We start from the raw sequence: 26,690 nt of genomic DNA, 5'->3' as shown, positions 1-26,690 counted from the left end.
CTACTTTATGTAGGGTCTAATAGTTTTTCCTTGCATTTGCCCTTCCTCTCTTTCTCAGATTGCAGGTTGTAGAAGCAGACGTGCTGCTTCTCCCTCCTTCCCATGACATGAGTGGGGGCTTCAGGAATACTGTTGCCTGACCAACAGGAAGTAAGTAGACATTCAAAACACCTGATTTTCAGGGTCAGGCAAGTTGCCAGGGGTCACCATTTATTAGAATTCAGTGATTATTTAAAGATAAACGAGAGACACTTAGTGCCAGGAACACCATTTGTATATTTATTGCATTTTGATGTGGCTCATAAGAAACACACAGCCTAGTATAAATCGATGACCCGTCTCAGAGAGCCCACTCGGGCGTCCGTGGCCCCCCAGTCGTGGTAGCGCCTGTAGTCCCCCGGTCTCAGCAGGTACTGCCGCCCCCGGTAGCTGGGCAGCTCGTAGAGGACCCAGCAGCCCTCCAGCACGTGGAGCGAGCGGAGCTCATTGAGCCGGAAGCGATCGTGGATGCAGGAGCAGTCCTCGGTGAGCTCAGACACCAGGCCCCCGTAGTCATCTCTCTCGTACAGCCTTATCCTGTGGGAGCCGGTCTGTTGTGACAATAAACAAAAGAAGAAAAATCAACTGTGTGCATCTCTGATCTCAGTAAAAGCGACTTAGTCAGCCCGCATCTTCATGAAGCATGGTTTTCAAACCATCCTGCCGTGTGCGTGTCTTCTCCCCACATTGTTGGTCTAACAAATTAGGAAGAATATTAAAAATAAAGCTGACCTGATCTTGTGGAAGAAACAAACATTGAAATAAAGGGAACCAAAGGGATTCCTTTGTAGGAAGCCATTGGTCACAACTGTATTTAGTGAGTCTGCAGAGAGGAATTTAACTCTCTTTTTCGTTATGGCTACACATAACAGAGTCCTAACAAGCTTGTTTTTAAGTCACTCTTCATGCATAATTTACAATAATTCATATTTACTCTGAGTCCATATGTCTGACATTTTGCCAAATCACTTGAACCATTTGAGGTTCTTGCCTCAAAGAAATTCCTGTGTTATTTGTATGTCTTTTTGCATCCGCAAATTTCTCTAGCCTACTTTTGGTTTCACTTCTTGAATCTGCTTGTCATACCACATAATCTGGTGTCACCAGCAAGCAGAAACACAAACTCAACATGTTTAAAAAACATTAAGCAGCACTTTTATGAGGACCATGTCCCATGAAATCCTAATTAATGATCTGTCTCTGACCCTCGTAAGAAACTACTTGATAATAACTCCTGGGAACCAGGGAGCCCCTAAGGAGCTGAGACATATTGTTCTAGTTTCTAGATCCTTATGTCATAGAGACTGTGTGGAAAACAACTGCTAAGACAGACAGAACACATTACACCTACCTTGTTCTCCCGTGGTCTGTTAAGTGTTCCCATCATTAAAAAATAATGACCTAGATAGGCTTTTTTTTTCTTTTCTGAACATAGTGATTTTTATTTAGAAAGTAGGAATCAGCGAGATGCTATCAAATGTAACTTCAGAGGCTATATTATGATTTCTTATGCCCTAAAAATAATTTTGTCCTTAAATAAGGGTGGGGAAAAAAAGAGGTTACAGTGATTTCATTAACCTACTCACAATTTTTTTTTTTTTTTTTTTTAATGCTTGAGAATCAGGCATTGCTGTCCTTACTGTGAACACTAGTCCCGAATTGAAACAAACTGGCTTTGACCAACAGGAATTTACGACCACGGATCAGTGATGCTTTCGCATCATTCTGGGTGGAGGCAAGACTCACGTAAGGAATGGCCCGGCAGGAGCGGATGGAGTCGCTGAAGCCCAGCCACTGCTGGTAGTCGGGGTAGTCCCCGCGCCGCAGGAAGTACTGGTGGCCCGCGTAGTTGGGCTGCTCATACAGCATCCAGCAGCCGCTGTCCACGCGGATGGAGTTGCAGCGGCTGAAATAGGGCTGCAGGTTCGGGTGGTCACTGCTGCACTCGTAGCGGCGGCCCTGGAAGCCGCGGTCCTCGTAGAAGGTGATCTGCAGCGGGGGGGGGGGGGGGGGGGGGGGGAGGGGGGTGTTGTGGGAACAAGGGAACAGCCAGACGTCAGCGGGGAAGGACCTCCAAACACAGGAGACACTCAACAGACGCGGCCTGGCCCCTCGGGTGGCTCACCTTCCCCATGGCTGTTGTCAGTGGATGATCAGCGTCCAGTGTGATGGGGACAAGAGTAGCAGCCGGAATATATAGCAGGAGGGCTGCTGTGTTGGCAAGAACTACACAAAAGGGGCCTGGGGGTAGTGCGTGAGGGGATTTCTATGTTCTCTCTCGTTTTTTCATTTGGGATCATGGGGCAGGGGGCTCTCATTCTGTCTGGCATTTTCGAGTTCTCCTCACTAGCTCCAGTGAAAGGAATTGAGGTCAGCAGAGCCATTATGACCTTGGAGACAAAGGGCGCACTTCTCATCCTATGCAGCTCTCTAGAAATACATTACATGCCCAGCACTTTGTGCATTTGCCTATGGAAACTGCTGAGATGGGGTTGGTGGTTCCGTCTGGGGAGACTCGTGACAATCCTATGAGTTCCAGAAGGACCTGAAGTGCTAAGGGTGACAAAAAAAATCCTCTAATTGAAAGACAATTACATTTTCTAAATTACCTCCTCAGTATGATATGGTTTTGCTAAAAGTATTTTGTATATGTTTATGTAGGGGGAGAAAAAGAGATTAGAACGGTGGACGTATACACCAAAATGTCAGTCATGGTTATCCATAAATGGCAAGATTACAGGTCCTTGTTTTATGTTTTTATTTCTCCTTTCTGTTGTTTTTGATTGCCTTAGTTTTCTACCATAAATATATAGTACTTTCGGGAGATGAAAAATAAATTCAATTTGTAAATGTATAACTTGGAGCTGCTGGTGAAAAGCAGCAAATATTTAAAATAAGTCAATTTTGTTTTGAGATTAAATGCTTCTCCTTGGACTAAAAATAAAGAGATTCCCCGAGACTCTGTGAGACAGTCTGAGAGCAGGAACACATACAGGATCCTCCCATCTCTCTCCCAAAAACCGTCTTCTACGGTTGCTTTTTGTTTTCAAAACCAGCATCATGATTTGCCTGAGTTTTCCCTTCCTGGCGGTCACTGTTTCCCAGAACCCAAGTGAAGGCCCGAGGAGCTTTCTCCACTGCGACCGCCCTACGGATGGCGAAGCACCCCTCAGCTATGCAGGGCTGTGGGAGGCCTTCCGGCCCCGGCTCATCTTTGTCATCCGTGCATATGTAGAAAGATGGAGTCAAACACCTTCATGGCTTGTGACCCATGGAGGGCCCTGAAAGGGTATCCAGCCACAGCTAGCGCTAAGTGTCCATGATGCCATTTGTGAAAGGCCTCGGGCAGTGCATATGAAGCAGATGTGCACCTGTCAGAAGGACAGGCAGCAGTAACCACAAAGAAAAACATGTTCCCTCCCAACCAGCAGAGCTAGACTGCAAGAAGCCGGGCAAAGTCCTGTGATGCTAGACAGCGTACCCAGGGCCAAGTCACAAGTCACTGATACATCCCCTGCCGCCCTCCTAGTGCTGCAGGCCTCCTGGTAAACCTCAGTTATGGTCATAACCAAACCCATGTGGAAAAGGCATCATCGGTGTCCCCAACCACAACACCACATCGGGGTGCACCACCATTTCCAGTGAAAGCCAACAAACCAAACACTTGTTTTTGCACGTGTTGAAGACACCTGTTCCGCAGACAGGTGGCCCAGCAAAACCTTAAGAGAGGTGTAATCTGCACTCACATTCCTTTGTTCAAATTGTTAGTATGGGTATTTACAAGCCAAACCACCTGCCTAATCAGCATTTTGGAAAGTGCTGAAAGACTAGCACATTTTCTTTTTCCTAATAGTCATTATAATCACTGAAAGAAAGCCTGCGCTTCTGTTTCCTTTAATGCTTTATTGAAATGATTTTAAATGTTTCCATGTGAGAACGTAGTAAGGGCAATGAATGACAGATTCATTTTATTTTGGATCGAAACTTTGGGAAACTGCCTCAGACTCCACCACTCTGCAAGATTCAGTGCTAAACATTTGGGAAATGTGCTGCAAAGCCTGTCTGCTCTCACATAAAATACAACATATTCTCAAAATTCTCCAACTAGCAGTCTTCCAGTTACAATGAAGTAGCATAGGACATACACTTGAAAAACAACAACAACACAATATAGCCACACAATAGGAGTCTAAGAGAAGAAAGCCCAACATCCAAAGTAACACTTCGATTAACTTTGCACCACAAACTAACTGGAAAAATGTGCTGGCAAGAGTTGCAGTGTTAAGATGATGTTTCTTTTCCTCTTCCAGAGACTTTATTATGAACTTCCATGGTGCAATTCCAAGTTTCTAAGTGACCTGCAGGATAAAAAAAAAAAAGATTTTGGAATCAAACCCATCAATTTAACATGCACACAGACATTATCTTTCAGTCTATAGGGGGTTGAGGTCTAATATCAAATACTAAGTTACTGACAAAGATGGATTATAATACATGTAGGTACAAAAGAACTTCCATGGAATTGTTCTGAGAGGTTTGGAAATTGAGTTATATTTGTCAACTAAATGCGGTATATGACCCCACACTGAATCCTGTACAGAAAGAAAAAATGTTTAGCAAAGGACATTATTGGGTCACTTGAAAAAATTGGTATATAGATGGTAGATCAAATAAAAGTATCAATGTTAGATTTTCTGAAGTTGATCGTTATACTGAAGTTATTTAAGGAATGACTTTGTTCTCAGGAAATACACACTGAAGTATATAGGGGTATAATGATAGGGCAGGTGTAACTTGGATGGCTCAGAAAAAAAATTCTGTATCTATATCCAGAGAGAAAGACAAAGAGAGAGACAGAGGCAGAAAAAATGGTGATGTTAATGGAACAAAATGCTGACAATTGGTGATTCTGAGTAAAAGGTGTATGAGGGCTCTTTGTGCTATTCTTGCAACTTTCCTCTAAACTCAAAACTATTTCCAAATTGAAACACAAATAATAAAATTGATACTTCTTTTGACTAATGATATCCAAAGCAAATCATTTCTTTTTGCCACTGAGCAGTTGTGTATTGTGCTTATGCCATATTATTTTAAAATGTTATATATTGCTTTGAATTTAAACTTGAATCACCCTCCCTCCATTTCTGATGGAGGGTTGCTGAAGTCTCCAGCTATGATAGCAGAGCCAGTGATTTCTCCTTGCAGCCCTATCCATTTTTACCTCATGTAGTTTGATGCTCTGTTGTCCGGTGCACACATGTTAAGGTTTGTATGTCTTCTCGGAGAATTGACCCTTTTATCAAATGTCTTTATTTATCCCTGATAATTTTCTTTGCTTTGAAGTCAGCTCTGTCAGAAATTAATATAGCTTTTTCTTGTTTTTGATTAGGGCTGGTGTGATTTTTTTTTTGTCTATCCATTTACCTTTAATCTATATGTGTCTTTATATTTGAAATGGGTGTCTTATAGACAACGTATAATCAGGTCTTGTGTTTTGATCCACTCTGACAATTTCTTTTTTCTTTTCTCCTTCATAATTTTATTATGTGAAAATTTTCATACAGAAAAGGTGAAATATTTGTACAATGAAGATACATGTGCCTACCACCTGGATTCTGTGGTTAACAGCTTGGATTTCCTTCCCTCTGCTTACATTGCCCAACTATTCTTGCATGCTGTCTACTTTATCCATTAGAGCTCTTAGCATATTAAGTCAGATTTTGTTTCAAATTCCTGGTCTGATAGTGCCAACATCCCTGCCATGTCTGTTTGTAATGCTTGCTCTGTTTCTTTAAATTTTTATGTTTTATGCATTTTAGTATATCTTATAATTCTTTCTTGATAGCTAGACATGATGTCCTGGGCAAAACGAATTCTCTAAATAGGTCTTTAGTGATGTGGTGTTGGGGGGGGTGAGGGGGGATAGGAAGGGTTCTGTAGTCCTATGATTAGATCTCAGTCTTTGGTGAGCCTGTGCCTCTGGACTTTGGAACTTTGCAAGTGTTTCTCAGTTTTTCCTCTCCTCTAGCTGGGACCAGATGACTAGAGCTGACTTGAGTGGGTCTTTCCCTTCTTCTAGGTCAGTTGGGCTCTGATAAAACATCAACAGGTAAGCTACAGTTAACTAGTTGCCACTCAGGGCAGGCCTTGTTAAGAACAGAGTGCTCTGTTGTGTTTAAAGATGGTTCCTCGGGGCGCCTGTGTGGCTCAGTGGGTTAAGCGTCTGCTTTCAGCTCAGGTCATGATCCTGCGGTCCTGGGATCCAGCCCCAGGACAGGCTCTCTGCTCAGGGGGAGCCTGCTTTCTCCCTCGCCCTGACGCACCCCTGCTTGTACTCTCTCTCTCTCTCTGTCAAATAAATAAATAAAATCTTTAAAAAAATAAATAAAAATGATTCCTCCCCCACCTCCCTCCTCCACCCCTACCTCCTCCCATTCTCCCCCCCCCCCCCCAACTGCTGGAAACCTGAACAGAATTTTCTCCAGGATTTACTGTGAGAACCTGACAGAGCTCCTGCTGGTAAATCTCACAAAATTGTGGGTACCCTGCTATGACTGGGTCCCCCTGGAGTTTTTAACCCTCCAAGTTGTCTGCACTGAGGTTCCTGTGATTTGCCAATTGCAGTTAAGGGTTTCCTACTCCAGCCCTGTATTTCTGGCAGCTTCTGCTTGTGAGTCTTTGCTCTGGTAAACCCTAACTCCCTATATCCGCCTATCTGTCTCTCCAAACTTGGGGGCAGAGGTTTGCCCTTTGACCTCCCCTGTCTTACAGATCCAAGAGGAGTTGTTTTCTCAGCCTGTTCAGCTTTTTACTTATTAGGATGAGTGGCAGTCTCTAAATTCCTTGCCGGAATTCCAGTTCCACACTGGAAACCAGAATCCCTCAAATTGCCCTGTCTCTGTGTCTTGCTCCGGTTCACGATACTGTGACTTTGTCAGGGGCAGTAGTAGTCATGGGAGCACCTGTGTTATTGCTAGCAATGGTCCTGGCACTTTTCTAAGCCGTTCCATATATGTGAGCTCATTTAGTCCTTGTAACAACCTTATGAGATAGGTACTGTTAGAATCTTTTCTTTATAGATGAGAAACAGAAGCAGAGAGATTCACTTAACAATTCATGCCAGTTATTAAATGGGAGACCCAAGAGTAAACTCTGGGCTGTGTGACTCCAGAATCCACAGTCTTTATCAACAGGGTATCTGTTTTCTAGTTCTTTGGTATGGTCCTGTCCATTCCGAATCCATTTCCTGATAATGTGCTCAGTATCTACATTTTCCTAGGATATGGTGTTGCTCATATTCATTTTGACTAATAAATGGATTGCTAATATTAATATAGTATAAAAGAAATCTTTAAAACTATTTCACCAAATACCTGGATTATTTAAAAGAAAATTCTTCCTTTCCCTTACTTTATGAAGCAATTCTGTGGCTGGAAATAAATACAAAATTCTGAAAGAAGCATTGTTTTATCTTGAGGTTGAAAAAAGTTGTTTACCAGCTAAAAGACATGGTACAATATCCATAAAACATATGGGTAAGGAAAAGACTCAGAAGCTGAAATATATAAAATGAAAAACTTTCTCAAGCAATAAACTGTGAAAGTCTATTTTCCAACTTTTTTTTTTAAGATTTTTTTTATTTATTCGACAGAGAGAGACACAGCGAGAGAGGGAACACAAGCAGGGGCAGAGGGAGAGGGAGAAGCAGGCTTCCTGCCAAGCAGGGAGCCGGATGCGGGGCTCGATACCAGGACCCTGGGATCATGACCTGAGCCGAAGGCAGATGCTTAACTGACTGAGCCACCCAGGCGCCCTATTTTCCAAACTTTAAAAAAAAAAAAGATTTATTTAGGGGCAGCTGGGTGGTTCAGTTGGTTAAGCATAAGCCTTCGGCTCAGGTCATGATCCCAGGGTCCTGAGTGGAGCCCCACATCGGGCTCCTTGCTCAGTGGGCAGTCGGGTTCTCCCTCTCCTTCTGCCTCTGCCCCTCCCTCTGCTCGTCCTTGTGCTCTCTCTAATAAATAAATAAATAAAATCTTCAAAAAGATAAAAATAAAATAGGAGATTTATTTATTTTAGAGAAAGAGCGACTGTGAGTGTGCAAATGGGGGGAGGGACAGAGGAAGAGAATCTTCAAGCAGGCTCCCCACTGAGCATGGAGCCTGACGTGGGGCTCCATCTCATGACCCATAAGACCATGACCTGAGCTGAAACCAAGAGTTGGATGGTTAACCAACTGAACTACCCAGGCGTGCCTTTTCCATACATTTAACAAAAAGACTTTTCATTAATTTCTAACAAATCAGTAGGACACATGTATGTATATTTATATGTACATGTACAGCAAGTATTTGAATAGCACAAGAAATATTAACAGTGGTTATTTCTGAGGAATATGACAGAGCTGTGGGGAAGGGGGAATTCTTTTGTTTTTCAGTTTATATTTTCTCTATTGTTTGAAATTTTTGCCATAAGCATGTATTACTATGATAATGTTTTAAGCTAATTTAAAAAGTACATTACTCAGAAGTTGGCAAAGATGTTAAAGTACACAAATAATAAAGAATGAACAAAAATCATAGATGTGTTTTCTGCTGTTTGATTTTCAAGAAGAGGACTTTATGGAAAGGATTTATCTCAAGACCTATCCCTACTGCAAAAGAGGCACTTATTGTTTGGACATCCTAGACTAATAGGCATTAATTAGGCTATAGAAATGGCTGGTCCCTAGAAAGGAACTTCTCAATCAGTTTAGACAGAGCACAGTGTTTTGAGAACACTCAGGACCATGTAGTTATTGCCAATTCACTTATCAACAATAATTATTGAATAGCCACGGCTTGCAAAGCACTTTATATACCTGTGGGAAATAATAAGGAAATAAAAGATCTGCTTCCATCAAGAAGCCAACAATCTTCAATGGTTATGGAAGGAAATATACAGGAAATGAAATAATATTTTCAAAACAAACATACCAATGAATGATCTTGAGAGCTGGATTTTCAGTACATCGGATGCATAGATGAGCCTCAAGGGGTCTAAGAACCTCTGTTTCAGAGATGTATTTTTTTTCATGATTAAGTTTAAAGTCTAGATATCAGTGTGTGTATGTGTGTGTGTGTGTGTGTGTGTGTGCGCGCGCACCTGTGTGTTATTTCTGGAGTTATTTTTTTCTCCTGTTGTTCTGTTTTACTATTTAGAACTTGCTATATCCAAACTCATATTAAAAAAAAAACAACAACGCCTCATCTTACTTCAAAGAGTTCTTCAGTAACAGATACGTTTCTAGAAAAGTTATGCCTTCAAATCTCACTATAGCAAATATCTTTAAAAGGAAACTCAATATAGTAAAGATTTCCCAATAGTGGTATTGTTATGTTACTAGAATAACACTTATTAAAACCCTAATGTGACCAAAGAATTCAGGTTGTTCCTAAAGCATTTGCTATGATGAGGTTATATTTCTCACCAGTCGATTGTTTGCCTCTAAAACCTGAATGAATCCTGGGCCTTATGTGGTCCAGTCTATTCAGAGATTCACATTAAAAGATACACAGTACGGCAACCAAACTAGATAATAAGAAATTTTAATTTTCACTTGTGTTTAATTTTCACTTGTGTTTCTTAAAGCAAACGCAGTTCATAACCCAGTGTACCAAGTTTCGAAATTCCCAATTTCCCTTTCCTACCTTACAACCCTGCAGCTGGCCCACAGTCTCTCATTCAACAAAGTCCTAAAATATCCCAGCCACCAGCTGTACCACTTATCTGATTCTCTCCCCTCTCAGCTTTTATTATGTTCACTAACTTGGTCTCCTGACGACTTTTTAAATTTCCTTTTCACTTTGCGCGTTACAGTAGAGAGCCGAGGGCTGGAAGGGCCAAGAACTCTCCCGCCTTTCTCTTTTGTCTCCAGCCCTGTGCATCTCCGACCATTCTCTGAACTCTGCAGCATAAATGTCCCAGGAACCAGATGGACAGGGCGGGAGCAGCAGAGATGCAAAGTAGGCAAAGATAAAATTTCATTAGTGAGGAAGGGACTGAGAAGAGAAATCTTTAGGACACAGACTTTCATATAACTCTCCTCAACACACTTAGTTGAATCAAAGAATAACAGCTGATTAACTGGTGAATAGTATTTCCCAAATATCATGGTCCGTATTTATTTAGGGTTTACTCAGCACCAAGCACACATCTAATCTCTTAAAGTGCATAATCCCAGTTATTTATCCCGACAACCTGGAGAGGAGGTACCCTTATTTTTCTCACTTTGTAGAGGCGGAAACTGAGGCACAGAGAGGTTACGTAGCCTGCCTGAAGTCAACACAGCTGGTACGTAGTAGCTTCATTTAAATTTTATCTATCTATCTATCTATCTATCTATCTATCTATCTATTTATTTATTTGAGAGACAGAGACAGAGATAACGACAGAGAGAGGCCAGGAGCAGGGAGAAGAGGGAGAATCATGTTCCCCGCGGAGACAGGGAGCCCGATGCGGGGCTGGATCCCACGACCCTGAGATCATGACCTGAGCCGAAGGAAGATGCTTAACCGACGGAGCCACCCAGGCGCCCCCGTAGTGGCTTCATTTAGATTCAGACCCACAGCATCTAACTCCAAAGGTTGGACTTTTAACCACAATATCAGTAGAGTACTCCCCAAACCCTTGGGATCCGTTTGGTCCAATTTATATTTTTCGACCTACTTTGTTCTTCGGCTGGGTGTCCAAAGATACATTTTTTGATGATTTCCACGCTGTGGCATTTGCTTCCCTTGCAGAGCTGCTGGTGACATTTTTATTTGTTGGTCCCCTTCTTAACTTGACACCTAGAGACACATATGGTAACCGTAACTGTATGAAAACCTTTTTTTTTAAAAATGAGTCCACCCACAGGTTTAGATCCTTCCCTTCTAGAATGCCTTGCTCCTGTCACTAAAGGGTCTGAGAAGTAAGACTTCCCTGATTCCTATAATGAAGGGAAATTAAGTCATGAATCCTTCTGGTTTGTTTCCTCTTTATTCAACTGGACAGAGAAATCTTATTACCGTAACAACTTTGGCCTTACTTTGTGAGTTTAACTCTTAGGTTTACTTAAATTTCCCCTAAGCAGGTGGAAGGAAAGAGGCTTACTCTGTTTGTGGGCGTATTCTGCTGCTTTGGGTGCTGTTAACATGGCAAAGGGATGCAGGGAGAGGCGGAGAGGTGGAGCTCGGGGTACCTGAAAGGAAAACAGTCCTCTTTTTAACAGCTGCAGGTGTGGCTGTTAACACCTGCTAGGTGTAGCACTTGGTCTGTTGAACCAACCCATAGTCCTTAGACAGCACCGAGCACCTGCTGGGGAGCCTCACGTTTCACACGGCATGCACGTTCGTACTCTGCCTTTTGCTCCCACTCTTGGTCCCCTTTGCCCAGGATGCACTTTCACACACTGATGCTCTGCACATTGTTGCCTTTTACCTGGGATAACCATTTGCTTATTTTCCGCCTAGAGGCTCCTACTTTTCCTTTGAGATGTAGCTCACATATCACCTTTTCTGAGACATCTGCCCCGTGTCTTCCCACCCCCACTGGCACCCCGCGCCCCAACCTTACCCTAAGGCAGAATTACTGACTCACTCATCTGGGAACTCAAAGCATGCACCACATAGAGCAACCCCAGTGTGCTGCAGTTAGTTATAACCCACTGTCTGCTGCACTGGAAACTTCTTCAAGGTTAAGACTATCTCTTCATTCCTTCCTTCCTTCAACAAGTTCTCAGTGAGCACCTACTATGCGCCAGGCCCTGTGTCAGGAGCTGTGGTCACTAAGACAGACAAGGCCTCCCACCCTGCTGGAGCCGAGTGAGGAAACGCAAACAATAAATCATCCACTGTGATGAGTTTAATAAACAAATCAAGATGATGTACTAGCAAGCAACTGAACAGCCACCACTGCAGAGGGCCAGAGAAAGCCTTTAGAAAGAAGCAGTGTTTCTTCAGCTGAGCTTTCTAGACCGAGTGGCTGCCGTTCAGGGGACGAGCTGGAGAAGAGTGTTCCAGGCTCGTTCCAGAACGAGAAGATCTTCTTGGAATAACCTGTGTTTCCAGACACAGAAAGGAAGCCAGGGTGGCTAGAGCATAGGGAGAAAGGGGGAAATTATAGATGGGGCTGGGAAGGAGGCAGGCCGGTGCCAGATAATATGGGTCCTTGTGGGCCACGGTATGGAGCTGTACATTATTCCAGGACTCAGTGGAAGCCATTGCAATATTTTTAAGCTCTAGTGTGACGAGGTCAGACTTAGGTTTTAAAAAAATCGCTTTGGCTTCCGTGTGGAGAACGGGTTGGAGTGTGGAAACAGGGAGCCCAGTTAGCGAATTTAACCTTTTCTCTACAGTGCCTTAAAGAGTGCCTAGTACATAGGAGGCCCTCAGGTGTCATTGACTAGTTGAACGGCTAGCATTCTAGCCAAGCAATAGTGGTTAACAGCATACACTTTAGGGTCAAATAGGCAGTATGTGAGTGCAGGCTGCACCATCTATCTATAAGATGTGTGACCTTGGGCATGTCACCTAACTCCTTTGTGCCTGTTTCTTCATGTGATAATAATAATACTGGTAATGACCTTATAGAGTTGTGGTAGGAATTAAAGTTAGCATATGTAAAGTACTTAGAATAGTGCCTGGCACATAGTACAGTATATTGGTTTTAAGATTAATGATAATAATAATTATTCTTTTTTTGATGATAATAATTAATATTTATATTTGTCATAATCATCATCATCTCTATTGTGTAGAATAACCCATGGCAACAACTTGGCCACCCTTTCCTTTACAAGATCCTGCTTGGAAATAACTAATCAAATAACTAATAACTAATCAGAGCCAGGAGCCCTGAAGTAATTAATATCCCTCTAAAAGATCAATCATTGGGTGCCTGGGTGGCTCAGTCGGTTAAGTGACTGCCTTCGGCTCAGGTCATGATCCTGGAGTCCCGGGATCGAGTCCCACATCGGGCTCCCTGCTCAGCAGGGAGTCTGCTTCTCCCTCTGACCCTCTTCCCTCTCGTGCTCTCTCTCTCAAATAAATAAATAAAATCTTTAAAAAAAAAAAAGATCAATCATTTCCTGCTTTCTCACTGAGAGAGATTCAAGCTTTATATTTACAGATGCTCTAGTTCCTTATCCCCTGGGGAAGATAGAAACTGATGATTTTAAAGGTCACTTCCAGTTCAAATATTCTGTGAGTCCTGATAATCTGATGGCTCATGCAAGAAGTTCCTATGGCTTCCTGTGTGGCTTATATGAGAAATTATTCTCAAAGTAGGATGAAAATCAAATCCTAAGCCTAGAGTTGATCATATATTCTTTTTTTTACTTTAAAGCTATTTACTAATATCATCATTGTGTCAATATAGAAGTATTATTACAATTGTTATTTCTTAATTCATATTCTTATTAAGTGCTCAATTATGTCCAAAGCCATTCAACAAAAATTTCTTCTAACTGGAGGTGGGAAGAGAGAGAGCAGATGGGGGATGTCATATAGGAACTTGCACAAGAAATGACCTGGATACATCAGCAAGGGATGAAGAGTATAGATTCCTTTTTTTATTTGAGAGGCAGAGAGCACGCATGAGTGGGGAGAGGGGCAGAGGGAGAGGGAGAAGCAGACTCTCCACTGAGCAGGGAGCCAGGACCCTGGGATCATGACCTGAGCTAAAAGCAGATGCCTAACTGATGGAGCCACCCAGACGCCCCAAGGGGTGAAGAGTACAGCCAATAATCTTCATCTGCCTTTCAGCCTGAGCAGTAACTTATTAAAATGTCATTTGGTATCACTGAGCCAGAAGGTAGAGAATTTCTGATTCTAGATGTCAAAGCAATTGAACATATGCCCATGAATATCATACTTTCCAAAGTAAAAGCAGGGCACATGGTCCAGAAAGACAGCTTGTACTGTCCAAGAAGTTTTTCAAATGTGTTTGGGATGGTGCAACATCATGTTTTCTAAACATTTTAATATTTGTAAAAAGAGAAGGCAAATTTCAAATAGGAAGAGTACTGGAAAATCTAGGACTTGACTGATTATATCCTATAGCAGCTTTTCTAAAAATTGAGGCTCTGTGTAAATTTTAAAAAAACAAGAAGAAGAAAGAAAAGTGACCCAACCAAAAAAAAAAAAAAAAAAAAATGGACAGAAGCTTTTTAGCAGGCACTTCACAGAAGAAGAATGTAAAAATAGTTGTTCATTGGTAATCAGAGGAATGTAAAGATCACAGCCACCTAACAGACTGACAAACTTGAGAAGCCTGAAAATAGCAAGTGTTGGTAACAGCCAGATAAGCTCATTGCAGGTGGAAGTGTACATTGGTATGACCATTTTGGAAAACAGTTTGGCTTTATGCAGAGTTGGAGATGCACATCCCATAGGCCACACAGAAACTCTTTTACTGGACATAAAGAAACATATAATAGAAATCATCCAAATGTCTAAAACGGAAGAATATATAAAGAAATTGTGGCATACTCCTACAGCGGAATGCTATGTGCAGTGAAAATAAACTATGTGTAACCACAGGGATGAATTTGTGCACCATAGTGTTGAATGACAAAAGAAAGCCATGGAATAAAACATTTGCTTCACTTATAAAGACTGCTTTTTATATTACTTCTATCAAGTTCAAAGAACATGCAAAACTAAACAATATATTGGTGAGACATGCATATGTGGTAAAACTAGAAAGAAAGACAAGAAAATTATAAACCCATGATTCCAGATAGTAGAAATGTGAAGCAACAAGAAGGGTAGGGGCTGGAGAGGATGCACGGAGAGCTCCCAAACTGTTGATACTGTTCCATTTCATCCCTTTGGTGGATTTGTTGTTTGCTTGGGTTTTATACTTTAAACATATACCATAAGTATTCATTTGGACATAATGGATATCGAAAGCATGGTTTTCCATCTCCCTTCATGAAGATCCGCCAATATTGAGCTTTTGTTTAAACCTGATAGGTCCCTCTCCTTATCATGAAAATGCTTTTTCACATCTGTACACTTCAGGCTGGATCCGCATCCTCCAAGAAGAGAAAACACTCGGCAGATTATTGTGTAAGTGCCTAGAGGCTGGGGCTGCAGAAGGGTGTGAGGTGGGAAGATGGGCCTGCTGCAGAGAGACCAGGCTGCTGTTGGTGGACTCCTGTGGATGGGAAACAGGAGCGGGGGTGGGTTTGGAAATAATACTTAATGTTGAAGGCTCCCCACCCCATGCCAGCATCATGCACCTGATATGTGCGGTCTCACTGAATGCTCAGAAGGACCCAGTATAGTTTGGAAGCGTAATCATGCATATTTACACATAGGGAAATTGGGAATCAGAGAAATTAAGAAACTCATCCAAGGCCACACAGCTAGGAAGTAGCAGAGCTGGGACGGAACACCGATCTGTCTGCCTCTGAAGAGTCTGTTTTGGACTCAGGATGGAGTTAAATGATGGCCCCTCAGACTTTGGGGTGTGGCTGCAGAAAGAGAGGAGTAGAGGTTCTGCTGATCTCCAGCCACCTCTCCTTGTCTTCCTCCTCTCTCGGTTACACTAATTTTTACTCTCTCTGCTTCCCTTTCCTTTTTCCCTCTTTCTCTGACAAATGGAAGTGAAGAATATTTCTATTGCTTGCTTGCTGTGTTGAAGGCAGATTTATGCTCCTTTTTCTTCAGCTTAAAATTGAGTAGGCGATTTTATATTTATCTGAAGCTAATCGTAAATACCGTCATTTGTGTGAGACCCTTAGTTGATTTTTTTCTCTATAGGCCCAAGGTCTTCAGCAGAAAAATGGCTCCCTGTCGTCAAATAGCAGCTCGCTATCAGGAGTAGAACCTGAGGACAATAGAATCGGTGAACAACATTGCACCCGTGATGCCTTTCTGTCACCAGGTGGCAGCAAATACTCCTGAAGAAAGCCGTCAAGACTATGCATAACCCATATTATATCATGTAGCCAATTCTAGTGGCCAGAACTTCTCCACAATCTAATTAGTATTCTACAGGGCTTTAAGCTCTTGCTTGGAGAGGATTTTAGCTGTTGCTTAGGAGACATGTTATCTAAAGGAATCAAAGTTTATTCAGATATATGCAGCCATTAGAGAAGAATCTTTGTCAATAACTTCTTTCGAACAACTTTTTTGAAATTATGTTAAACCTCAAAAGACTTTTAAAATAGCTCCTACAATGTAATCTTTGAAATGCTACATTTCCATTGAGAGGTTCTACTAATTTCTTGTTTAAGATGTGGAGGAGGTCCCTGAATTGAACTGACATATAGCTGCAATAGAAAGGCCTGGGCTGGCGTTCTTGAAGCTGGGAGGATCTTGTGAGGTCCACAAGGGTGGGTAATCCTTAGACTCTGTATTTGTAGCTCAAATGGTATTGTACCCTTTGTGATAGTTCGGTGTCTAAAATAGGCAAAGCTTATATTATGTTAGTATTATATAAGGATGCTTGATGAGCTATTTAATTATTTAGAGCAGTAGTTCTCAACCAGCTGTGATTTTGCTTCTTAAGGGACATTTGGCCAAGCTGAGAGACGTTTTTGGTTGTCACACTGAGGGGAAGCTATTGGCATCTAAAGGGTAGAGGCTGCTGCTAAACATCCCACAATGCATAAGACAGCCCCCCGCTCCACCCCTACACACACAACAAAGAATTATCTGGACTGAAATGTTGAAAAACCTTGATTTACAGGAATATAGAGGAAATCAGACATTCAAATCCCAAGTACCAGAACCTTAACTATAGTTATTGTTTTGAGGTTACCATGTGCCAAGCACTAAGGGCTCTACTGGTACTAATTCCTCTCATTTCCCACAACAATCCCATTTTCTATTCCCTGTTTTTATGATAAAATCAAGGATGATGAATTTAGAAGAGTTGTCCAGGATTCCTCTGCTCAAAGTTGGTTCAAACCCAGGCAGCCTGGCTTCAGAATCCTCATGCTGAACCCTTACCCGAAGCTGCCTTCCAGTTACAACTCAATAAATGAGCTGACAGTCATATCCTGCAACAATATACAAATGCAGGTGTTTGAAGGAAAGCTCCTCCATGACGTATTATCTATTTCCCTTTCGAGCTGTTCATTGTGTAGTCCATGTGCACATCTGGGCTTTTTGATTTTGGTCACCGATATGAGGACAGAGACTGTGCATAACCAAACAGAGAATGTGCTGAATAAAATCTCTTTACTGAATAAGTGAAAGATGGGATGGATAGATAGAAATTGGCCAGCCCACCTCTAAACAGCATGGCTTCCTAGTCTGGCCCTTTAAAATGAACCTGGCTACTTGGTTACATGGCCTGAGCTACTTGGACAACCATGTTTGCAAATCTTCTTGATTGATAACCCAACCAAGACTGGAAGGGTTCATAGGGCCATCTCCTCCAGGATGTGATTGTCTATATTTGCCCTTTGACCCTGTGAGTTGAGGCCAACCAGTCAAGGTCTGATGCCTGCCCTAGCCATCCCCAGGCATCAGAAGATGTGGAAAAACGCAATGGCTGAACCAGAAGGTGTTGGACTGAGATATTTATGTGTATATATTGGGGGGTGTGTTGGGGAAAGGGGAAAAGAGGGCAGTCTGGAAGGGAGAAAGCTATCGAAAAAACCAGCAGGAATGAAGCATTTTGGTTTGCTTGGCTATCTAAGGAACTAAAAGATCTTTCTTTAAAAGCCAAGGACAGCTTGGTCTCTGAGGAGCATTGGGCCTAGGGTGGCTTATATCTCAACCAAGGTAGAATGGCAGCTCCAACATAAGATATAAGACCTGTGAGAAAAATTATCTTGTCTGACTTGTTCACCATTATATCCCTTGTACGTAAATTATATTGAATGAATGAGGTTGAAACTAGGGTGATCAGAGGAAAGGTGCTGATGTCCTCTGTGATCAAGGGACCTTGAGTCTTAGGACAAGAGCCAACTTACATAGGGATTAAGGTGATGGGGCAGTCGGATTCCAAGTTACAACACTTCTTAGTAAATGCTTGACTCTTAAGCTGGACCTGGTGAGCTCTTGATTTTATATGACCCCACTGTTCGCTGTATTGTCTACGGGTAAAAGAACAAGGGGGGCAGGCATTTCTGTGGTCATAGCCCTGCCCCTGCCCTGGCCTTCCTGCCAAGACTGGGTGGGGCATCGGAAGTGACAGTGTGAGCAGAAAGCTGGGTATGAGGGTATGGATTCTCTCTCTTCCCCCCCTGCACACCCCTCCTGCACTAACCCCCTTGTCTCTTCCCTTTTCTAGAGGTATCTAAAGGTAAACCGATTGGTAGTTCACCTCTAAATACCAGCTTGTATTTAATGTCTACTAAATGTGCCTATGTCCATAAATAGCAAAAATTGAACTGGCTATAAAGATCATTCAGAATTTTCAAAAAAATTTTTTTTAGATCGGTATATGGAAACTCAAAGAAGGACAGGGACCTAAGGCTCCGTGGAAGTGGTGTCAGAACTCAGGTCACCGGACTTCTGATAGTTGCTTCTTCTACTGCTGTGATTTAAAGGACTCTCATGTGAAGGAGAAGAGTGGTAGCAACGAACTACAGAATTTATCATGAGTTTGAACCTTGCAGATCTTCTCCTAGTTCCAAATGTTCTAGTACATCATGCAAGAGGAGTGCTTGGACTTGCCAAACCTACATTACAAAATGTGTAGGTGAGAAATTCTGTTCACCAGAAACAGAGGCAGAATCTAGACCATAAGCCTGGTGCCGTGTTTGCTGCCTCTACTCAGCCTTAGGCAAAATACTTGTTATTACTGACACAGCCCTCACGTAAGGAAATCATTTTACAAAGATTTGTTATCCAGGTAAGATATGGCTACATCTGGTTTTGTACATTTTGGTTAAAAAAAAAACTGTTGTTTCATGCAGTTGAAAATGTTAAAAATACATTTTAAATTTATAAAATAAATTTTCTCTAAAAATCCCTTTTATTGATAGTGTCAGATCACCCCTACCTTAGTAGCCCCAGAATTGGTAGAAGAATCAGCTCCATACATTTTAAAGACTTCCTCAATTGGGATACTGTTCTGTTAAAAAAAAAAAAAACAAGACAGTAGCACCAACAAATGCATCATCATATCATGGTTTTTCTTACATTACAAAACAAAGCAATTATAGCTCCCGTATGTCTAGTATCATGCCTGGATAGCATGGGCACTAAATAAATAACTTCTTTTTTTTTTAAAGATTTTATTTATTTATTTGAGAGAGAGAATGAGAGAGAGAGAGAGAGCACATGAGAGGAGGGAGGGTCAGAGGGAGAAGCAGACTCCCTGCTGAGCAGGGAGCCCGATGCGGGACTTGATCCCGGGACTCCAGGATCATGACCTGAGCCGAAGGCAGTCGCTTAACCAACTGAGCCACCCAGGTGCCCATAAATAAATAACTTCTGAATAAATGGATAAATCAGAGTCTACAGTATCTAATTATATATGTCTTTCATTCTGGTTTTTTGCCTTTTAAATAAATGTTTTCACAATACCATATAGAAGTCAAAGATTTTTTACTATATCTTTAAAACTGAAACATTTAGTATTAGTAAATCCTAGGCATTCAGAAAGATCGGTTGAAAAATAAAATAAATATGCATTAACATAAAAATGCACATCACAAATATAAAATCTCCATATATGCAAATAGTGTTCTTTTCCTTACCATTAGGATTCCAGCATAAGATGATAAAATCATTGCTTCTCTTTCTTTCCGGTTTGGATAAACAGGTCCGTCATGAAATGGCATTTTCCTGAGGGGGAATATGAATAAATAACAGTGGAAGGTTTATTTTTGTTCTTTTTGACACCTGGTAAGCTTATAATAATAATAATAATCCATAATTAATCTCCAATGGCCATGTGTTATGCACTTATTTACAAAACCGAGGTGATTAGTCTGCCGTCAGTCAAGTACATACTTTGAATTCCAAATCTTCTAACAGTGGTGATGAATTTGCCTTCTATGCGTGTTTTCACAGCTCTCAAGCACTGGCCACTATGGTGGACAGTTATGGTTTTGCCAACCTGTATCCTTTTCCCCTTCTTGTGGCAGAGCTCTCCCTTCTTGCTGGGGAGAACTGCTTTACCCACCGTAAGCCTATCTGCTTCTAGGGGAGCTACAAACACCCCTGGATCCCAAGGGTGGAAAACACACTGTGGACGAAGCTAGTCAGAGTATTCCATTCCTCTCACCCTCCACCTCTGGACACGTCAGGGGCTGAGGCACAGTTGAGACACAATTCTGTGATTTTTTTCTTAATCTATTCTCCTATGGACTGAATATTGTGATAAAATGGGCTGAAATTAAGAATAATGTCCACCGCTGGGTGGCTCAACCAGTTAAGCATCTGACTCTTGATTTCAGCTCAGGTCGTGGTCTCAGGGTCCTGAGATCAGGTCCTGAGATCGAGGCCCACATCAGGCTCTGTGCTGAGTGTGGAGCCTGCTTGGGATTCTCTCTCTCTCTCTCCCTCTGCCCCTCACCGTGCTCACACATGCCCTCTCTCTCTCAAAAAAAAAAAAAAAAAAAAAAAGAAGAATGTCCACCCAGAGGAATTAGTCTAGAAGTAAATCCTGATGACATGATCTGAGTTTTGAATCAAGCCATGCCTAATGTAGACCTACCCCTGGACTTTTCAAATAAAGTTAATAAATTCCTACTCCCCTCCCATTTGGGAGTGTGTTTAAGTCTGTTCAAGCTGGACTTTCTGCTTATTACAACTAAACCCTAATTGATATAGCTATCCAGGACAAGGTATGTGTTCTAAGGCAATGGAACAGAAAAAATAGCTGGCCTCCGGAAGAAGCTATTAAATCCTGGTCTCCTTAGTTCCTTATTCTTACCAACTGAGTGAGTCTGCCTGGCACACATGAACATGCCTATAATCCTGGAAGGGATTCAAACAGCTGTAGTTCAAATAGCTCCAGCTCAGGGATCTATCTAGTTGAATGCTTCAGAAATTGTGTTTGATAGTCCTTTGAAAACAACCGCAGCCTTTACCCACAGAATTGACCATTTTAAGAAATCATGACACATGCCCAATAAGGCACAGTTATATTCCTAAGACACAACATTATGTGTGAGAAAGATCATCTGACAGAAACCAATCAACAGAGATGCAAAGTATGTAAACATGTCTATGTTGACAACTGTGGGGTTTCTTCGGTTATCTAGCTGGTGAGGGATACTCACCCTGCAGCGTTTTCAAATCAGAGCGCCTCATGGTGGAAGATGCCAGACAGAAGCTTTCTCTATCGCTACTCATAGTCATACATTTAAAAAAGAAGAAGGAAAAAATACTATTTCAACTCACACTTTTTCCCACTCCAGCCAAGTTAAGTCTTCTGAGTGATCCAGCCATTGCAAAGCAACATTGATGGCCAAGTCATAGTGTGCCTGGAAGCAGGAAGCACAGACAGCAAAGGGAGGGGCTTGGACATTGCCTGGAGCACCCCATGGGCCCAATGACAATGGCATTGTTAAGCCTAGTCTACTATTTTGTCATGTCCACAATGTGAGGACCATCCTCTATGTCCAGTAACCTGATGCTCAGACAGATTATTTAGAGATCTTCAGTCATTACGTTTTCCTCTCCCTAGGGCTGTCTTTAAATTTTTGATTCATGGTGACAGGAAAAGAAAGGATGGATTCTTGGAAAGAAACTAGGAATCAGGGGGGCACCTGGCTGGCTCAGTCGGTTCTGCGTCTGCCTTCAGCTCAGGTCATGATCTCGGGGTCCTGGGATCGAGCTCCGTGTCGGGCTCCCTGCTCAGTGGGGAGTCTGCTTCTCCCTCTCACTCTATCCCCTCCCCCCAGTCATGCTCTCTCTCTCTCTCTCTCTCTCAAATAAATAAATAAATAAATAAATAAATAAAATCTTTAAAAAAAAAAAAGAAACTAGGGGTGCCTGGGTGGCTCAGTTGGTTGAGCGACTGCCTTCGGCTCAGATCATGATCCCAGGGTCCCGGGATCGAGTCCCGCATCAGGCTCCCTGCTCGGCGGGGAGTCTGCTTCTCCCTCTGACCCTCCCTCCCCCCATGTACTCTCTCTCTCTCATTCTCGCTCTCTCAAATAAATAAAATCTTAAAAAAAAAAAAGAAACTAAGAATCAGGGAATCTAGATTCAAATCTAGACATTGCCAACAACTCACGGTATAACCTTGGGTAAGCAACTGATGTTCTCAGGGTCTCAGTTTCCTCAAATTTTAAAATAGAAAAGGGTGAAGGTGGGGGAAGAGGGCCACAGAGAATGATTTTCAATTCTGTGAGCAGAACATCGGAAATGCACTCCCAGGAGCACAGGAGAGTCGGGGGGGGGGGGAGATTAGGAGGCTTCTGAGGGGAGGTCCCAGTGGAGCTGGGGCTTGAAGAGGAGGAGGAGGAGAATTCTATAGGTGAAGAAGGACATCCTGGGTGGAGGGGCCAGGGTGAGCAAAGAACTGGAGGTAGATGCCAACCGAGTGGCTTGCTAAGGGTCCTGTATACAGTAAAAAGCTGAGGACCAATTTGAATGTTCATTCCTATGCTACTGACCATCTTTCTGGTAAATTCTAAGCGTATTCACCTTGTCCCTGTCACAATCTTCCTTTTCTCTCCGCTCGACCCCCACCTCCAGAAGAGGAAATGTTGGTTTTGTCTTGGGGGTTTTAGAGGGGTTCTCAGCTTCTAACATTGTCTAAACAATGTGCAGTTGACCCTTGAACGCCCAACGGTTAGAAGCACCAATGCCTGCAGTCTAAAATCCTTTTATAACTTTTGACTCCCCCAAAACTTAACTACTAATAGCCTGCTGTTCACTGGAAGCCTTGCCAGTAACATAAACTGTCTATTAACACATATTTTATATGTTATATATATTATAAATTGCATATTTATAATAAAGTAAGCTAGAGAAAAGAAAATGTTATTAAGAAAATCGTAAGACGGGGCGCCTGGGTGGCTCAGTCGTTAAGCGTCTGCCTCCGGCTCGGGTCATGGTCCCAGGGTCCTGGGATCAAGCCCCGCATCGGGCTCCCTGCTCTGCGGGAAGCCTGCTTCTCCCTCTCCCATTCCCCCCTGCTTGTGTTCCCTCTCGCACTCTCTCTCTCTCTCTCTCTGTCAAATAAATAAATAAAATCTTAAAGAAATAATACACCAACCATCAAAAAAAAGAAAATCATAAGGTAAAATACATTTACAGTAATGTACTGTATTTATAAAAAAAATTCCGTATATAAGTGGACCCACACAGTTGAAATTCGTGTCATTCAAAGGTCAACTGTACTTATTTCTTTCAGCAACTAAACCAGACTAGAAAGTGAACAACAACAAAAAGAACCATGATCAGTGGTTGAAACCCAATCCAAAGGTTGGCGCGTGGACCAGCAGCCTTGGCATCTCCTGTTTGCTCATCACAAATGCAAATTCCCGGCCCCACCCAAACCTCCCAAATCAAAAGGGCCTTGCACTAAGACCTCATTAAAGCTTGAGAAGCATTTATTTAATCGATTTAATTTCTCCATTTAACATGTGCACAGGGAGGCACTTTAGAACCCCAAGGCTGAACTGCTTATAGGGCTCCAGGGAGGTCAGGCAGAGGGAGGGGGAGGGGCGGGGAGAGAGACTTTCTTCCTTCTTAGTGCAAGAGGAGTAAACGGTAAGCATAAAAAAGCTGAGGGTTTACTCATTTCTTTTGAATTAGATCTTTATATGATTTCTTCCTTAATTTCTGTGAAGTGAACTTTCATTACATAACATGAATCTGAGTTTCAACACGAATAATGTGGAAAGATTTTAGGATTATTCATTCTGTGGTTTTCTCCATGAATGCAAATGGTAAAAAACAAAAGAAAACATAGATTAGAGAAATACATAAGTCATTTTGTCAAAAAAAATTTTTAACATCATGTATCTGACATTTAACCTTTCACTCATTTGCTTTTTAATCTTTTCTAGGAGAGAAAGAGCAAATAGCAAAAGCCTCACGACTTATTTTCTCAATCTTTTTGCTTGCAGTGTAATGACTTGAAAAGGCCATGTGGAGGGCCCTAGGATGAGAAGATGAGGAACTGGACATTCTGAACCTTGTTCATGATCTACATTAGATCCTTGCTCCGACCCCTGAACACAAATAACACAAATGTGACTTGCATTGGCATGCCTTTCTTTACCATATCATCTAGAAAGGTGAGTTGCCTTCTTCCTTTTGGGTCAAATTCATTTTCCCGAAGTCTGATGCCAATATAATCTCCCCTTAAAAGCAAGAGAGCAGCATTGAACCATTGGGAATGAGGGGGGAGCTCCGTCTGCAGAAGAGCGTTCTTCCCAGTCCCTCCCTCCTCCACCAAAATTCAAAGTCACAGGTGCCTCTGGTAGCTCGACTGATACTCATTTTGATTTAAATAGCAATCCTGCAGTGTATAGGTTTTAAAACGTCTAACCTCTAAGAACTTCAATCACATTTATCTAAAAATAAATATTCACGTAGTCGGAACAGAATTGATAGGAACGCAGGGTGGGGGGCGTGACACATTCCCACACGCAGAAATGATTTCCCAAAACCAAAAGGATTGAGACCCACTGTTTAAAACAAAGATTCCCTCGGTGGGGCGCCTGAGTGGCTCAGTCGTTGAGCATCTGCCTTCAGCTCCGGTCATGATCCCAGGGTTCCGGGATCGAGCCCCACATCGGGCTCCCTGCTCAGGGGGAAGCCTGCTTCTCCCTCTCCCACTCCCCCTGCTTGTGTTCCCTCTCTGGCTGTCTCTCTCTCTGTCAAATAAATAAACAAAATCTTAAAAATAAATAAATAAATAAATAAATAAATAAATAAATAAATAAATAAAACAAAGAGTCCCTTGCTGCCCATGTTAAACTCAGAATGTCCAAAGTTTGAAAAATTCCAACTATATGATATTCTGTATGGATGTATTCTCTTGCCCGAAGGCCTTTTTTCCCCCATTAGAATGCAAATACCCCGAGGAGGAGTTATGCATAAAAACAAACCAGGAATTCTACTTCAGTGTGTCTTGTAGAATACTTTCCTAGTGGCCCTGGCAGGAGGACAGACAGGGCGCTACCCCTGGGGGGAAGTCAGGAAGAGGAAGAGGGACCCGATGCAGGAAAAAGGATTCTGGGTCCCCAGGGTCCATCTGCACAGATCCATACTTGGACCTCAGGCTGGTTCTGTTTTCAAGGTCTTTACCATGCACTTTGGGCAAGCCACTGCCAGGGCAGAGGGGGCGCGGGGGAGTAAGTTTGTGTCTGGTTCCCAAAAGCTCTTCTGAGTCATTAAGCTAAAATTGATAAAAATTCTCAAGTCTTGCTTTCTAATTCCAAGATACTCTATTTAAAGTAGCCTAAATGTATTCGTTGGTTATAAAATTATACTTATATCAGTTTTGAAATTCTAATTCTACGTGGAGGAATTGACATTTCTGATAACAATTTTTTTATTATATTGGCTTCCAAACACATACATGTAAATATGTGTAAAGTCATATGTTTTTTATTCCAGGATTTCTTAAGGACTTGTTTAAAAGTAATTACCATAGTAGGCAGAGAAAGGACATTTGATGGGGACTGTGAGAAGGTCTTTGATCAAAAGGATATTATTGTTGTGCCTATAATGTATAAGATATAGAATAGCCTTTTCCCCCCTTTTTATGTGCTCTGTGATTTTCACCAACCTCTTAAAAAAGTACCAAGTCACAGAAAAGCTACCATAGGAGAAAATATTTTTCCAGGGGAAAACTTGACATTTTGTTTGTTTTTTATTTTTATTTTTTTAAGTTCAGATGTCAAGAGAAAGGAGACGAATTATTTAGTCGGTAAGACTGACAATACCAGCGGCAAAAGCGGCAATTGAAATGCTGGGCCCTTGGGTACATTTTGCAGAAATCTTTCCTCTATCTTTTACCAGCAGGGCCCTTTTAAAGGCACATCCTGACCAGTACAGGCAGTCTGGGCTGGGGGCTCAGCTGTTAGGCTCTAGAATGGGGATGCCTCTGATAGGCACGATAGGCATGATCCCGGCAGAAACATCCAAGAGAGTCAGCATCCTGCTTTGCACCACATGTGAGGCCTCTCAGGCAGGAGGCAGAGACCAGATCATCTGGCTTTCTCCTATAGTGCAGGAATAGATTCTTCCTCAGATTTTTACCCACCTCCACCTCCTGCCAATATCCAGACCATCTATGACCTGAAACCCACCAAAGGCCGAGTGTAATAAACAAAAATTTATTCTCAATCGTACTTACAGGAGCTTTTTCATTTCCTTCTTTAGGAGCTTTCTTTCCATGATTAAAGGCTTATCCAGCTGAGCAGGTATCTGTAGCTTACACTGTACCTGATATCCTTGGGGAAGACCCAGCCTCTCTGAGCCTATAAGCTACAGCAGCAAATCAGAGAGAATTTGAGTTAGGGATGCTGTCACTCCAAATACCAGTCATGGAATCCTAGGCTTTGGAAGGGATCTGGGAGCGTGCAGAGCTCAGACCTCTTACCCAGCAGGTTCCAGAGGAGAATTAAACTGGCTGGGGGGTGGGAGGGTAGTGCACTGTACCTTGAGTTTGTCTGACATCCCTTATTCTTTCCAAGTTTCCGAACGTTCATCATTTACTTATCCTTGCAATAAACTGGCAAGTAAAAC

The 26,690-nt window shown here is 42.2% G+C and overlaps 2 protein-coding genes across 2 annotated transcripts; both read right to left on the bottom strand.

Moving 5' to 3' along the window:
• Window positions 1-317: 317 nt before the first annotated feature.
• Window positions 318-2,173, bottom strand: LOC114215996 (gamma-crystallin A). The gene is made up of 3 exons (XM_028112242.2): window positions 2,165-2,173; window positions 1,786-2,028; window positions 318-590 (listed from the first exon to the last, which is right to left on the bottom strand). The coding sequence occupies exons 1-3, from the start codon at window positions 2,171-2,173 to the stop codon at window positions 318-320; spliced, it is 525 nt and encodes a 174-aa protein (XP_027968043.1).
• An 8,555-nt stretch (window positions 2,174-10,728) lies between these two features.
• On the bottom strand, window positions 10,729-26,339 carry CUNH2orf80 (chromosome unknown C2orf80 homolog). The gene is made up of 7 exons (XM_028112106.2): window positions 26,299-26,339; window positions 24,214-24,295; window positions 21,378-21,460; window positions 19,727-19,814; window positions 19,027-19,098; window positions 11,173-11,260; window positions 10,729-10,868 (listed from the first exon to the last, which is right to left on the bottom strand). Exons 1-7 carry the CDS (start codon window positions 26,337-26,339, stop codon window positions 10,729-10,731), a joined length of 594 nt encoding a protein of 197 aa, XP_027967907.2.
• Between the last annotated feature and the right edge of the window lie 351 nt (window positions 26,340-26,690).

This window comes from Eumetopias jubatus, unplaced genomic scaffold, assembly GCF_037043125.1.
Source record: "Eumetopias jubatus isolate StellerSeaLion01/CBP00866 unplaced genomic scaffold, mEumJub1_p1.0 scaffold_3, whole genome shotgun sequence".
NCBI classification, from domain to species: domain Eukaryota; kingdom Metazoa; phylum Chordata; class Mammalia; order Carnivora; family Otariidae; genus Eumetopias; species Eumetopias jubatus.
Note: the sequence above shows the minus strand (reverse complement) of the source record. Positions and strands in the feature narration are given on the sequence as shown.